The 16,475-nt window shown below is 36.3% G+C and overlaps 1 protein-coding gene across 5 annotated transcripts; it reads right to left on the bottom strand.

Moving 5' to 3' along the window:
• Positions 1 to 2,292: 2,292 nt before the first annotated feature.
• LOC144966594 (uncharacterized) lies at positions 2,293 to 16,470 on the bottom strand. Of its 5 annotated transcripts, none has more exons than XM_078903288.1 (4): positions 16,262 to 16,470; positions 15,208 to 15,396; positions 10,409 to 11,508; positions 2,293 to 9,728 (listed from the first exon to the last, which is right to left on the bottom strand). In XM_078903288.1, the coding sequence occupies exons 2-4, from the start codon at positions 15,359 to 15,361 to the stop codon at positions 9,408 to 9,410; spliced, it is 1,575 nt and encodes a 524-aa protein (XP_078759414.1). In that variant the 5' UTR covers positions 15,362 to 15,396; positions 16,262 to 16,470; the 3' UTR covers positions 2,293 to 9,407. The 5 variants fall into 5 exon arrangements, with proteins under 5 accessions (XP_078759414.1, XP_078759412.1, XP_078759411.1 ...); XM_078903286.1 differs by lacking the exon at positions 16,262 to 16,470 and adding an exon at positions 15,990 to 16,235; XM_078903285.1 differs by lacking the exon at positions 16,262 to 16,470 and adding an exon at positions 15,987 to 16,224.
• Between the last annotated feature and the right edge of the window lie 5 nt (positions 16,471 to 16,475).

Below are 16,475 nucleotides of genomic sequence, written 5' to 3'. Positions count from 1 at the left end.
TTTGTTTTTCACACTTTACAATAATCCTCCACGATAAAATACAAAAAATTCGTCCGTCTCATATTTTTTACATTATATTATCTTACGTCTCTAAATCAGCCTGACAGAAAACAGTCAATGTGTCTTATAAATGATTGGGAAACAGATAACGACATACAGTAAACACCGGTAACACCGCCAAAATCCGAGAAACTGAGATCGTGGTCCCCGAGGAGTGCAGGAATACAGATGGTAACTTCAACTTCAACCAAATGAAAACTACTCTTTTATGGCGATGTATTGATTGAAAAATTGGATGCAATTATTTTCGCTTAAGCGGTAGTCTTACATGAAGTGGTAGTGTAGTATTTATGGAATTGGTAATGTAGTAATGGCTGTAGAAATAATGGGAGAAATAGTGATGTGATAGTGATGGTTGTTAGTTGTACGTAATTGTTGTAGTGGTGATGATATTGATGTGGTGGTTTAAGTAGTTGATGATGTGGTGGAGGTGATTATAGCTGTAGTGATAATGACATGGTGGTTGTAGTAGATGTGGTAATGATGATATGGTGGTAGTGGTTGCAGTTGTTGTTTTTGTTTTTAAGGGTTTTACGGCGCTTGCAACACATTTAGGTTATATCAGCGCCAGTAAAAAGGAAGAAAATGGGATAGTAAAAAGTTATAGAATTACAATAAAAGCACCCAAGAAAAAGTAAGACATAGATAGGGGAACTGGGAACATATAGGGATAAGATGTAAATTCCAATGTACTTAGGTTGAGATCACCTATAAGTCTCATCCGGACACAAGCACAAAATCAAACAAAGAGGAATACACTCAAATGATTACATTATACATTCAAAATAACAAATATAATACATAACAAAGAGATGATTTACAAGGAAAAAAAAATCATCTCCAAAAACAACAACTATGCATTTGACTGTTTCCCTCCCAGCTAGGACTCCGGCCAGGGCCATGACAAAACCAAGTAATCTCATTCCAAGACAAAGACAGAAAGCGTGTTGGAAAACAGATACAAGGGGATAGAAGACACAGTATGGGAGGTCAGGAACCCCACTCAGTTGCAGTTGTTGTGAGGATATAATGGTGGTGGCTGTAGTGCACAGGTGGGGTTGTGATATGGTGGTCGTTGTATTAATGAGGGTAGTGATGATGGTGTGGTGGTATTGTTTGTGGCAGTGGTAATGTTAATGTGTTGATAATACTTGTAGTGGTGGTGGGGTTGGTGATGATGGTGATGAGGTGGTGGGTGCAGTAGTGGTGGTAGTGATGATGACGATGACGATGATGAGGTTTATGATGGAGGTGGGAGTTGTTGCAGTGATGATATTGATTGTTTTGCTTTTAAGTATTTTACGGCGCTTGCGAGACTTTTAGGTCATTTCAGCGCCATTAAAAAGGAAGAAAATGGGATAGAGAAAAGATTATATAATATTATAGAATTGCAAAAAGGACATGAGAAAAAGTAAGACAAATGGGAATTGTTCAAATAGGGAACAGATGTAGATTCTAAGGGTATATTTTTTGTTTGTTGCTTTAGGTCTCTTCCAACACAATTGAGGTTATATGAGAGACCGCTGAAACAAAAAAACAAGCAATCTAACAAAAATAGTACAAATGTAAATCAAAATCATAACCTAAAGATATCATAAGCTAAATTATAAATAACCAAGAACAAACAGGCAGAAGATTTACAGAAAAAAAATATCCCCTGTCAAAAATACAATCACAAACCAAAGAAGCAGGATAGGTTAGTAAAGAGAAGAAGAAACGGCATCACTATCGGATTGTACGCCCATGCGAACATCATAGGTATATGATTCAAGGGTGATGCTCCCATCCAACCACCCGCGATTCTAAGGGTATACTATCATTTAGATTGAGATCCCCTAAAAGTCTCATCCAGAAACCAGCACATAATCATACTAAGAGAAATACACTAAAATGTTTACAGAATATATCCAAAACAGAAAACCAACAATATATAACAGAGAGATGATTTACAAGGGAAAAAAATATCTTCCAAAACTAATACTTAACACTTGACTGTTTCCCTCTCAGCTAAGAACTCCAGCAAGGGCCAGGATAAAACCAGGCAATCCCATTCCAAGACAAAGACAGAAAGCAACTTAGTAAACAGATAAAAGGGATGGTGGACACAACTAGTGACCTCCTGCCCATAACTGGTCAAACCCCACCCAGGCAATGAGGATAATGATGCTGTTACTGTCCTGTTTGTGATAAAGCCAGGGCCACGACAAAATCAAGGAATTCAATTCCAAGACATAAACAGAAACTTTGTTTATTTTTAAGGGTTTTACGGCACTTGCATGCAACACATTTATAGGTTATTTCAATTCAGCGCCAGTAAAAAAAAGAAAATGGAATAGTAGAAAAAGATGTAGATTTACAATTGAAAGCACACAAGAAAAAGTAAGATAAAGGGGAATGGTTAAAATAGGGAACAGATGAAAATTCGAAGAGCACACCATCAGTATACTTAGTTTTGAGATCACCTAATCGTGTGTTTGTTTGTTTATTTTTAAGTGTTTTACGGCACTTGCAACACATTAAAGTCATATCAGCGCCAGTAAAAAGGAAGAAAATAGGATAGTAAAAATTTCTAGAATTACAATTAAAGCACCCAAGCAAAGGTAAGACAAAGGGGAATTGGTTCAAATAAGAAACAGGTGTAGGTTCCAAGAGCACACTATCAAAGTACTTTGAGATCACTAAAAGTCTCATCCAGACACAAGCACAGGTTCCAACTAAGAGGAATACACTCAAATGTTTTACAAATCATATATAAAATAAAGAAAACATAATGCAGTGCATAACAGAGATGATTTACAAGGAAAAAAATATCATCTCCCAAAACTATCTATACATTTGACTGTTTCCCTCTCAGTCAGGGCATCCGACCGGGACAAAACCAAGTAATCTCATTCCAAGACAAAGACAAAGAAAGTTGGAAAACAGATATGGGGGATAGAAGACACAGTAAGTATATCTCTGCCTACTATGGGAGACCTAATAGTCTCATCCAGACACATGCACATGTCCCCACTTAGAGTAATATACTCAAATGTTTACAATTCATGATGCAAGTTATTCAAAACAAAAAAATATAAATAGTACATAATAGAGAGATTATTTACAAGGAAAAAAAAATCACTCCCAAACCGAACACTATACTTTAGACTGTTTCCCCCTCAGGTAAGCACTCCGGCAAGGGCCAGGACAAAATCAAGTAATCACATTCTAAGACAAAGACAGAGAAAGCAACTAAGTGATCTCCCCACCTAGAAAAACAGAAAGTAATTTGGAAAATGAAATAAAGAGGGGTTGAGGACACAATATAACGAGGATAGAAGACGCAGTAACAGTGACCTCCCTGGCCACCATGGGAGGACAAAGGACCCAATCAAACACGCTGATGTTTGTTTTTGTTTTGTTTTTAAGGGTTTAACGGCGCTTGCAATAAATTAAGGTCATATCAGCGCCAGTAAAAGGGAAGAAAATGGGATAGTAAAAAGTTTTAGAATTACAATGAAAGCACCCAAGAATAAGGCAGACAAAGGAGAATTGGTTCAAATAGGCAACAGATATAGATTCCAAGAGCAACTATCAGTGTACTTATTTTGAGATCACCTAAAAGTCTCATCCAGACACAAGCACAGGTCCCCACTAAGAGGAATACACTCAAATGTTTACAAATCACATAATACATAAACAAAACATAATACAGTGCATAACAGATGATTTACAAGGAAAAAAATATCATCTCCCAAAACTAACTATACATTTGACTGTTTCCTTTCCAGCCAGGGTCAGAACAAACTGTAATCTCATTCCAAGACAAAGACAGAAAGCATGTTGGAAAACAGACATAGGGGGATAGAAAGAAGACACAGTATGTACCTCCCTGCCCACCATGGGAGTGAGGTCAGGAACACGCTGATGTCAATGAAAGTTATGTAAGATATGAATCATAAAATGTCAAGCACTGTGGATGTTGGAAAGGACAACAAATTGCTTTAATCAACTAATTATTTTTAAAAAGTCGAAATAATAATAATAATAATAATAATAATAATAATAATAATAATAATAATAATAATAATAATAATAATAATAATAATAATACACTCCAGCACAGTTTCCTCTAATTCCTCGGGACATGCAAAAACGTTTGAGGAAACCGTTCATTACCATGACGTCTGATGGGGAGGGGCAGTGTGGCTCAGCGTATGGTCTTTGATCTGTATCCGAAAGATGTTTGTTTGTTTTTAAGGGTTTTACGGCGCTTGCAACACATTTAGGTTATATCAGCGCCAGTAAAAAGGAAGAAAATGGGATAGTGAAAAGTTCTAGAATTACAATTAAAGCACCCAAGAAAAAGTAAGACAAAGGCGAACTGAGAACAAATAGGGATCAGATGTAGATTCCAAGAGCATACCACCAATGTACTTAGTTTGAAATCACCTACAAGTCTCATCCAGACACTAGCACAAATCCCAACAAAGAGGAACACACTCAAATGCTTACATTATACATTCAAAATAAAAATAATAATACATAACAGAGAGATGATTTACAAGGAAAAAAATATCATCTCCCAAAACAATAATTATGCATTTGACTGTTTCCCTCCCAGCTAGGACTCCGGCCAGTGCCAGGACAAAACCAAGTAATCCCATTCCGAGACAAAGACAGAAAGCATGTTGGATAACAGATATAAGGGGATAGAAGACACAGTATGTACCTCCCTGCCCGCTATGGGAGGTCAGGATCCCCACCCAGGTATCCGAAAGATAATTAGTCCGATTACCACCGTGTTATGTGGCCCTCAACAAGCCACCTCTCCCTAGCTCAATTTGCGGTGCTGTGCTGCAGCTAACCCATGGGTTATTCCAGCCTTTATTTTGAATAACCCCAAAGATAAATTTCCGCATGAGGAAGAATAAACGGTGTGTCCCGGGGGGGGGGGGGGTATTGTTTTGTTTTTGGTTTACAGCACTTGCAACACATTAAGGTCATATCAGCGCTAGCAAAAAGGAAGAAAATGGGATAGTACAAAGTTCTAGAATTACAATTAAAGCACACAAGAAAGGTAAGATGAAGGGGAATTGTACAAATAAAGAATTGGTGTAGATTACAAGAGCATACCATCAAAGTACTTAGTTTGAGATCACCTAAAAGTCTCATCCAGACAAGAACGCAGGCCCCTACTAAGAGGAATACACTCAAATGCTTACATTATAAATTCAAAATAACAAATATAATATTACATAACAGAGAGATGATTTACAAGCAAAAAAATATCATCTCCCAAAACTACATTCGACTGTTTTCTTCCCAGCCAAGGTCTCCGGTCAGAGTCAGGACAAAACTAAGTAATCACATTCCAAGACAAAGACAGAAAGCAATTGGAAAACATGAATAGGGGTATAGAAGACACAGCAAATACCTCCCTGGGGGGGGGGGGGGGGGGATTGCCATTTCATAACATTCATTTACTGCCATAGCCAACCATTCGCACATCATGGCCCATTGAAATTGGAGCTAATGGTGGAGTGATAAAATTATGCAGAGAAGTGTCTTTTAGGTGAAACGGTGATGGAGTGTGAGGGACCGTGTGTCTGTGCATGTATATTATACTGCATAGACTAACATGCAGTGTAGATAGATACACATGATACACAGATAAGTACCTAACTGTTATTCACAGTTAGTCATCAGTGGCTGAAATCAAGGGGCGCAATTAAAATAAAAACTTTTAACTAATCAATTTTTTTACGTTGGCTGGGTGAAATTAGTTCGAGGAAAGAATTAGAGGAAGGAATGGAATAACAAAGAATAACAAGGTAAAAATTTGGGACATTTTAATGAGTTCCAGGAAACCGTGCAGGATAATAATAATAATAATAATAATAATAATAATAAAAATAATAACTATAACAACGTGCTCAGAACTTTAAGTCCATCTATTGCCACCAACCAGACAATGACAAAGTGTTTGCAATTTTAAAAAAACAAAAAACTAAAGATAACAAAAACTTAACCTGTGTATGTATGTAAATTCCCATGAAATTAGGGAGTTATTTCGGTTCCCCAGCAGAAAATTTGAATGATGACGTTTCAAAATATCCAAGGAGGATTGTCTGATAAGAGGTTCGGTTGTTTTGTTTTTTTGGGGTTCTATCGTGCTTACAACACTTTTATGTCATTTGAGCACAAGTAAAAAGGGAAATGATGTTTGTTGTTTGTTTTTAAGGGTTTTACTGCGCTTGCAACACATTTAGGTCATATCAGTGCCAGTAAAAAGGAAGAAAATTTAGATAGTAAAAGCATTATACATTTAAAAGGACTTGAAGGAAAAGTAAGACAGAGGGGAAATTGTTCAAAAAGGGAACAGATGAAGATTCCAAGAACACACTTCCAGTGTACTTAGTTTGAGATCACCTAAAAGTCTCACCCAGACCCCAGCACAAGATCGCGCTAAGAGGAACACACTCAAATGTTTACAAATCATGTGTTAAAAATAAAAAATAACAGTACATACAGAGAGATGATTTACAAGGAAAAAAATATCTTCTCCCAAAACTATAGCTATACATTCAACTGTTTCCCTCCTAACCAAGAACTCCGGCCAGGGTCAGGACAAAACCAAGTAATCTCATTCTAAGAAAAAGGCAGAAAGCAATTGAAAAACAAATACAGGGGGATAGAAGACACAGTATGTAGCTCCCTGCCCACTATGGGAGGTCAGGAACCCCACCCAGTGAGATCACCTACAAGTCTCATCCAGACACAAGCACAGAATCCAACAAAGAGAAATACACTCAAATGCTTACATTACACATTCAAAATAACAAATATGATAATACATAACAGAGAGATGATTTACAAGGGAAAAAAATATCATCTCCCAAAACAATAACTATGCATTTAACTGTTTCCCTCCCAGCTAGGAGTCCGGCCAGGGCCAGGACAAAACCAAGTAATCTCATTCCAAGACAAAGACAGAATGCATGTTGGAAAACAGATATAGGGGGTAGAAGACACAGTATGTTTCTCCCTGCCCACTATGGGAGGTCAGGAACCCACCCAGAAAGGGAAATGATAGAGGGAAAGTTGTTGATCTGAAGTTAAAAGAACTTGTTTGTTTGTTTTTAAAGATTTTACGGCGCTAGCAACACATTAAGGTCATATCAACGCCAGTAGAAAGGAAGAAAATGGGATAGTAAAAAGTTCTAGAATTACAAATAAAGCACCCAAGAAAAAGTAAGACATAGGGGAACTGGGAACAAAAAGGGATCAGATGTAGATTTCAAGAGCACACTATCAAATTACTTAGTTTGAGATCACCTAAAAGTTTCATCCAGACACAAGCACAGGTCCCCACTAAGAGGAATACACTCAAATGTTTACAAATCATATATAATACATAAACAAAACATAATACAGTGCATAACAGAGAGATGATTTACAAGGGGAAAAAATATCATCTCCCAAAAGTAACTATACATTTGAATGTTTCCCTCCCAGCCAGTGCATCAAGGTCAAGGCCAGGACAAAACCAAGTAATCTCATTCTAAGACAAAGACAGAAAGCATGTTGGAAAAAAGGTATAGGGGGATAGAAGACACAGTATGTACCTCCCTGCCCACTATGGGAGGTAAGGAACCCCACCCAGTTAAAAGAACTTGAAAAAGAAAGAAAGACAAAGGGAACTAGTTCAAATAGGAAAACAGAATATTCTATGAGCAATCTATCAATGCGCCTATTTTGACAAAACCTATAAGACTGTAAATCCCATCCATATATACACAACATCCTGCTATGAAGGATACATTCCAATGTTTACAAAGTAAAATACATTCAAAATTTAAAACTACAACAGTATATAACAGAGAGGTGATTTACAAGGAAAAGAATATCCCTAAAAATATAAGACCATTCAACTACCCCCCTCTCGGCTAAGAAACTCCAAGGAAAAGGAAAAAAACCCAGAGCAAAAATAAAAATAACGGGGAAAGGGAAAACAGATGTAAGGGAACAGAAGACACAGCATGACTGAGCTCTCCGCCTCCCAGTGTGGACATCATCAATGTCTGATAATTGGCAGTAGTTGGTGCATCAAATTGTGGTTCCTTTGTTATAAACAAAGTTGGTGTAATCACAGTTTTGCAATCAGTCAATGGATGATAAATTAACTTCCAATTCAAGATAGTCACATGTATAATACATCTTTTCAGAAGAATTAAAAAGAAGTGACAATCAGAGTAAAAAAAGTAATAGCATTTGGGAAAAACAGTGTTAAAATTTAAAATTGTAATTCGTGATACATTCCAGTTTTTGTATGATGTGCTTGTTTTTATTCATAAATATTGAGTGAAAATATAATCCTATGCATATTATTATTATTACAAGAACATTACATTTGCAGAAAGTTCAAATCAAAATAGGGTAACAATTTTGCCCTTTTTTATGTTGGCATCATCTGCAAAGGAAATCAGTTGAGTTTGATGTTTGTTTTTTATTTGATTGGAAGGGTTTTACGGTGCTTGCGACACATATATTAGGTCATTTCAGCGCCAGTAAAAAGGGAAAATATGGGAGAATGAACAAATTCTAGGATTACAAGTAAAGGAACCCAAGAAAAAGAAGGGGAATGGTATAAATAGGGAACAGATGTAGATTCCAAGAGCACACCATCGGTGTACTTCTGCCCACCATGGGAGGTCAACGGACCCCGCCCAGCAGTTGTGTTTGAGACCAACGCACTACTATGAAATGTTGGTAATCTTTCTTAATTAGAAAAATTCAACTGATGTCAGTCTTAATATGGGTAGGCATTAGATATTTACTCTTAGTAGAATGGCCACTATTAGCTTCAGTTAGGGTAAAATGTTAAAGGGTGCTTAATACTTATAAGGTTTGGCGACCTCACAGTCACATATTTTTACTTTTTTTTTTTTTATCAAATAACAAAACATATAAATAAATATATATACAAAATATACATTGATCTTAGCTGAAGTTTAAGATACTTTGAAAGTTAAATCTCTATACCTTTCACAGGAAACTAAAAGGAAATGTGTCTTTACCTTACAAAATAAACTGAATTTCAAGACAGTAATGTGCTTGAACCTAAGATTTTAAACTAAATTACTCCCTTAAAGTGATTTGGAATGAATATGAATAGTTTAATTTTGAGACAGATCCAAAGGTGAGTAAAAGGCAGTGGTTTGCATTAATCTCTCTCTAAAATATTGGCTAACAATTCAAATCTAGACCCAAAAAAAATAAAATTGGACCAAATTTGGTCATCAAGGAATAAGTGGCAGGTCTGGATATCAGTAGAATAGTATTTACAAGGTTCATAAGACAAGGCGTCAAGAAGTTAGATCCACACTGTAATTGACTCCATCAAGTTCAGGATGTGGTAAGAAACAGTTGCAGCCTCCATGCTGTGGAACTATCCTGTCATAGTGGTTTCCATTCGTGTTACACAGTGTCATGTAGCAAGGGTGGCTCTCAATATTGGTGTGCTGGGTATCCATTTGAAAGACTGGTTTAAACAACAGCCAGGAGTATGTTTCATTGAGATGGTCTGGGGTCAGCATGAAGATGTCTCGTTGTAGTAAAGTAGCTGCAGCATAGATTTCACATGTTGTGGCCCATGACTGTTCCTGACTCATCCTCTCCACATGATCCTGGTATTAGAATAGAGGGAAAAGGAAACAAACTAATAAATGGAAGTGAGTGAAATTTCTAAAGACACAAGACAGTGTTACCAAGATCGACCATATTATTTTAAAAGTAATGTAGGGAATATATATCAATTATTATTTAACACCAAAGAGCATTTTTTAATTGAATTCATGAGATACAGAAGATACACTCATATATTACTATTAGTATCAAAGATTGGGGAATGGGTGTGACAACAGTTGACATGCTGAATGGTGCTAAGCAAAAATGGAAGCGCAATAACTTCAATATGTATCATTCTGGCCTGTTTAACAATAATGATGATAATATTATTGATGATGACGATGATGACATGGTGTAATGATGCATTTACACTTATGAGAGCTATGCTATAGTAAAATGAGGAAAGCTTGGATTTATTCCTTATCAATACTAAGGATCTTTGATACAAGGCAAGATCAGTGAGACTGAGTGTCAGTTCTTTTATCAGATGCCCTGCTTAATTTTAAGAGATTTAAACAAAAAAATCAAAGTTCTCATTAAAGATACGCGCCATTTCTTCATATGAAGACCCAATATTTACACCCTACTTATAAGGAATGTGTCTAAATTATTATCAGTTTTAAAAAAACATATAGACAATGAGAAAAAAAAAAAAGAAGCAAAATAAGAAAAATCTTACCTGAACATCACCCCCATCAACAAATGGACAAAATTTGTTCTTGTTGGTGGCTATGATATCCACAATGAGATTTCGTAGAACTATGTGAAATCGCTCACTTCCATACAACTGTTTGCTGAGGGCTCTGAAGAAACAGTTCCCATCTCCTTTAATATGGTCAATCTGACGACACTCTTTCAAGAGCCTCTTCTTCAGGAAAGAATAAATAGGGTAGTTGGGAACCTCATTCACTGGTTTCTCCTCATCAGAGTGGGAATGTTTGTCATTTGAAGTAGCCACTTGGCCACTGAGATAAGCAGCACCTGGAGGAATGTCAATATTTTCTCCTTTATAATATCCATCAGGCCCCATATCCTCCAATACTTTGTTGGCTCCGCCTACTAATGTGTCTTTATTGGATCTTAGAGGCCTCCTAGTTCTCAGACTGCTGTTAGCTTTCCCTGTGGTATCACTTCCTACAAATAGAATGTCATCACAATTATTTTCATGGTCCTTTGATCTTTGTGACCGATAGAGCTTGGGTAATGATTTTCTCCCCAAATAAAAATTATTGCACTCAACAGCCTTGGTGGCATATACATCATCAGAATCATCGCCTTCATCTATATTGATTTTTCTATTATTAATATGATGTGTCTGAGTTGAAGCCATATCACAACCAATGACATGAAAATCACCCACTGAATTATCAGGATCACAATCTATGACTTCAGCTGGTGCTGAGTGTGAGTCATCACCTTTAGTGATGGACTTAGATGAAACATTATCACAACACTCAATAACCTTAAGACTGTCATTATCAATATCTTCAAAGTCTGTAATAATAATTGGCTTGGAAAGGGAACGAACATTTGATGGAATATCTACTGGATTCTCACACTTGTCTGCTTTGTCCATGAAGGAGATGGGAATGATGTGGACATCTGGTTGAGACTTGCCCTTCTCCTCTCTCTCTGTTTGTGAAAATGAGATAGACGTATCCTGGTCCAAATGGTCTTCATAAGCAGTGTAACCAATGTGCGATGAGTGGGGCCTGGGGCTGAGGTTGTCAAAAACTGACTGGAATAAAGTATGGAAGATGGAAGGGTGGCCACCTATGTCTATGAGGAGAGGAAAGAAATAAAAGTTTTAAAATTAGCATAAATGCAGAAAAGCGTGAGCAAAACAACATGAGAATAAATATAAATAATTAAATTATAGTTATCCATCCAATGGAAAAACTTGTCTTTTGAGTCTCTTAAAAAACTAAGACTGGAAAAAAAAGTTATCAATTGCAGAAACAGCCACAAACTTAGCAATAGCAGCACAAATGATATTTGAAAGTGTGAATTGTGAGTTGAGTCCCAGAAGTCTGGTACAAATAACTAATCATATTTATTCTGAAACTAATGAAGATAGCATTATGAATCCACAGAACAAACGAAAGAAGGGCCGACCTAAGAACAGTTGGAGAAAAGATGTAGAAGCGGACACCCCCAGCGTTCGGGACAGATATGGAGGCCTGGAAGTGATGGCACAGGACAGAAAAAAGTGGAGGACCTTCATTGATGGCCTATGCTCCTGTAGGGGCAAAATAAGTAAACTGTGAATGCATCAAGCATGGTAAAAATTGTGATAATATGCTCTCACAGACTACCGGGCCTTTGGAAAAATTACATGCATTGAATACCGCACGTTTTTTAAGTTAAAAAAAAATCACTGAAAAACTGTCCAAATTATTTGATTGTGGACCATATTTGAACAAATGCCATTTATGGGTAACTGACTGAAATGAACAGAAAGAATTTAGTATGAGAACTTTATTTTGTATGAATTTTTGAAATGTTGACAAATTTTGATTTCAAAATATTTCTGAAAAAAACGGGCTAATAATGAAATAAAATTTGAATTTTTAAAAAAATGAAGCTTTATGTGTTCTATTCATTTTTAGCATGAACAGATATGGAGTCTGAATCAGTGTCAGTACTTACTATATTTGAAAAAATGTGGAAAATATTTGATCCGATCCAGTTTCTGTCTGACGCTGTCATTTATGTAAATAGCAAAGACACCAGTACCTGGTATAAGTCTCCTTGGTAAATAGTAATTCTCATTAGCTGGAGTGACTTCCCTTAAAAGCCAACTACACAAAAACTTACCTACGAAATTCAACCTAACTTGGCATGAAAAGAAACAAGTTCAATGATGTGACCAATCCTGCATAGATAGCGGAAACAGCAATTGCTAAGAGAAGTAGCAAGAGGTGTGGGATTTGTATCAGTCAGCAAGCTAATTGCTGTTCCCAAAATATGTGCAGGATTGGTAGTTAAGGTGGTAATCTGTCCTATTATGAAAGGATACTTATATCAAGAGCTATTAGTCCTTCAGAGCCATAGGATCAGCCCATGGAACGAGAGCTTATAATGATTTCTATAGCAAATGTTTGCTACCCTTTGGATCACTGAGTACTTTCCACCAGATCTAATAGTCCCACCTACCCAAAAACTGCTGGCTGGGTGGACAAGGGGATCAGAATAAAATCTCAATTTCATCTGGGACAGATTCCATTCATTCCCTTTGCATGAGAAGTGAGTGCTCTATCAACTGAAGTATTGGGACTCCCATATAAAAAGTTAAAACCATAGAATAAAATGGCGGTTGTGGCTATTCGGACTCAAGTCAGAATAGTGTCCCATGGCTATTCAGACTCAAAGTCCAATACGCATGTGCAATCAACAAGTGATTTGGACCCCGAATCTGAACAGTCTCCCTTGGCAGCATAGTTTTTTTTTTTTCATTTTGTATTTCTTTTTAAATTTCGATTCTTTTAACTCTTTAAGATTCAACCCGACAAAAACCGACAACGGCATAATATTCATGGGCGGGGTAGTCAAGACTGGCCTCAGTAAGTAAAATCCAATCGTTGTGAAGGAAATGACAGGCCCTGTCACTGCCGCAGGGTGTTTTCAGCTTTGATTTTTATAAATTTGCCGACAGAAAAGAAAATACGTTTCAGAAATTGCGATTTACATCCTATTTTATTTGCGGGTGAAAATCATTGACATTGCACTTTGTTTCGTAAAAATCGGTAAAGAATTACGACTTTGGTGATGAAAAATGACTTTGAAGACCATTATTGTAAACTTTTAAAAATATTATGAATAATTTATAACTCCCTTATTTGTGGGTCGATTTTGTCATTCGAGGTATCAATTTTATTGTAATAAAGAGATAGGAACTTCAGAGTTATTTTTTCTGATGCGAAATTATTACTTTGTAATTTTAGCACCAAGAAAAATAGTCGTTAAATAATTTGTTACACCTCTTTGATAGACCGCCGGGGTCCGTTCGTGTAGAATTGTGAATCAAGCATCTCAAAGTCTTCGACCAATCACAGGCTATCTATCCAGCTGGCCGAAACAAAGACGCTTCTCCCCGTCGATGTATTACGCTATTGTTATGCAAGGAATATAACACCTTATGGAGTAGGCCTAAAAGCTAAAATTTTAAAGTAAAAAATATAATTCTTAAGAATTTGAAAGTCACATTGCTGAAATCAGCTTGAAAAAAGAAGTACATTGGTCTTTGTTTCATAAAAATCGGTTGAAAACCAACTGTTTTACGAATAAATTTGATTTTAAAAATTGCTTTTGTTTATTTTAGCTTTTTTTAGCAACTTTTTTATTTATCGGCCGATTTTCTTGATTTTTATATCATTCTTTATATCTCAAAGAGACGAGATCAGTGATATACTTTGTTTGTTTCAAATGTAACTAGAACATAATTTGGCTTTTTTACCTATCGACCATGCCTGGATAATTTATTCAACAACGTGGCGATGTGACGCAACTATTCCATGGCCGTCTTCCACTGCATCGACGATGATTCAATTCATTGTTGACGGCTGTTGACACGTGAGCTGCCAAAACGACCAATCGTTGAAGGGTCAAGGTGCTCAGTAGCCAATCGTTCTTCGGTCAAAAAACTTATGAACTTAGGAGAACAAAAGTTTGAAATTTGGTGATGGACGGACCTATGAAATCGTTTCTGGGCGGAGTTTAGCCATGAGTGACCGTAGAAAACGAAAAGGCGACTACAGATATCAAAGAGTAGGCTTATATCATCAAAGGATGTCTACATGATTGACATGGCCATATAGGGAACTCATTATCTACTCCCCCTCCCCCAAAAAGAATCTGAACACGAGAGGGTTAAATTATTGACAACTACATAAAAATTTATGCAAATGAAAATAACAATAACGGTATAGTAACTATCAAGAGGTAGTCTAAACTTACTTTATCTGACATTGAAAGACAAAATCATAGATCAATTGGATGTCAAGTTAGATATTTTAAAGAAAAGATTTCAAAAGTTCCCTTCAAAAGGAACATGTTTGTCAGGTCTAAAGGAAGGCTTTTCTAACAATTTTACTCAATGTCCGAATAAAATCAGGACAAAATAATACATATAATATGATAGTGTTAGACACAGGCAACAATCCTCCTCTAGTCCAAAGAAGGGGTATCAGCTGAGTCAGTCTGATATGGGCAAAACAGAATTTCTCTGAACTCTTCTATCATGTACACCCTCTGCTCACTGCCCGCACAGTGTCCCCCCAATGAGTTTGCGAGCACAGGGAGTTTGAGTCTGAATAGTCATGGGAATAGCCATGGGAGACTATTCAGTTTCAGACTCGAGTACCAATTGCCACTTCGCAAAAAGACATGATTTAACTAATTTAGCACAATTTAAATGAATTTCTTATAAAAACTTGCAGAACTTTTTCTTGACCTCACGGACCGTACATTAAAGCTTACCAATATTTTCCCTTCCCGGCCCAAACAGATCCATGGAGCGGAGTGTCTGAGACTGAGAATTCCATTCAGGCCTTGGTCGATTCATTCTTTCTATCATCCTCCGATGCCTCCTGTCCACTTGTGTTTGAATATTTTGCTTCTCTGTTATGACCATCTTTATCTGTGTGCTATGATTCCGAGACAGATAGCCTGAAGAAAATGATATATATTAGATCCAGTCTTCAACTTTAATTAAAACTCAAACAATAAACATGTAATTATGAGTGCTGCGTGGCATTAATAAAAAATCATTTCATCACACACAAAAAAAACCACACAATGAAAGGTCTGTTATGTCGTAGTAATGATGATTATGATTATGATATACAAGTATGATATAAATATAAACCTAAAACCGCTCCTGCCCAAGTCAAAAAGTAATAACAATTTAACAATCTATGACCGATGCTTTTTTTCTAATCTCAGTGAGGAGAGTGATATTCTAGACGTTAAATTCAAATCCAAAAATGAATGGAATCACAAAGTGACAAGAGAATCTCATCAACTGTCAATATAATAAGTAGACGTCTATCTAGGAACATTTAGATAATTGATTGTATAATAAAATACGCCAAGAAATAAACCACTAAAGTTTGAGGTGTTATTAGTTTAGTTATTTCCTTTTTTGTAAAAATTGAATGAATGATGAGGACTGGACGTGAGAATGAATGATGAGGACTGGACGTGAGAATGAATGAGTATGACAATCTAAATTGAAAGTAACTCTTACTCTTACTTACTACTGACTGAATTTTTATTGAACTTTATTTAAGAAATATCCGAGGATATTTACTTAACTCACTGAACTAACTGAAGTGAGATCCACATGGTAACAAAAAATGATAAAAGACCTGCAGTGTTACATAAATTATAAGGTTTGTGATGACTTGACAATGAAATAAAAATAGAACGTTGAATCACCGAACTAGGATGTTCGGGAATGTTTTTGACTCTTGACTTCGTGAAAGACGACAGAAATAGAACTGGTAAAAATAAATCTTATGCTGCTTTTTACCTGTTCAATATTTAGAATCATGATGTGGTTATTTAGAGAGAAAAGAAAACACGCCTTTTTTGTTGTTGTTGTTGTAAGATTGAGATTCGAAACAAATTATTCCATTTGGACATTTCAATGAATCTTAAATTCAAAATCACATAGAAATAGTCAACCCCCAAAATATCTCGTCTATTCAGTTAACAATGAATCCGTTAACAATGATCGGCTCTTT

Source organism: Berghia stephanieae, chromosome 2 (assembly GCF_034508935.2).
Source record: "Berghia stephanieae isolate SIO BIC M18660-M18661 chromosome 2, UCSD_Bste_1.3, whole genome shotgun sequence".
Lineage (NCBI taxonomy): Eukaryota > Metazoa > Mollusca > Gastropoda > Nudibranchia > Aeolidiidae > Berghia > Berghia stephanieae.
The sequence above is the reverse complement of the archived record's forward strand: the minus strand, read 5'-3'. Positions and strand labels throughout refer to the sequence as shown.

Coding starts and splice junctions, on each gene's coding strand:
- LOC144966594 (XM_078903288.1), bottom strand. CDS start 15,361: ATGGTCATAACAGAGAAGCAAAATATTCAAACACAAGTGGACAGGAGG. Junction 11,509..15,207: donor GCCGGGAAGGGAAAATATTG/GTAAGCTTTAAT, acceptor CTCTCCTCATAG/ACATAGGTGGCCACCCTTCC. Junction 9,729..10,408: donor TTGATGGGGGTGATGTTCAG/GTAAGATTTTTC, acceptor TTCTAATACCAG/GATCATGTGGAGAGGATGAG.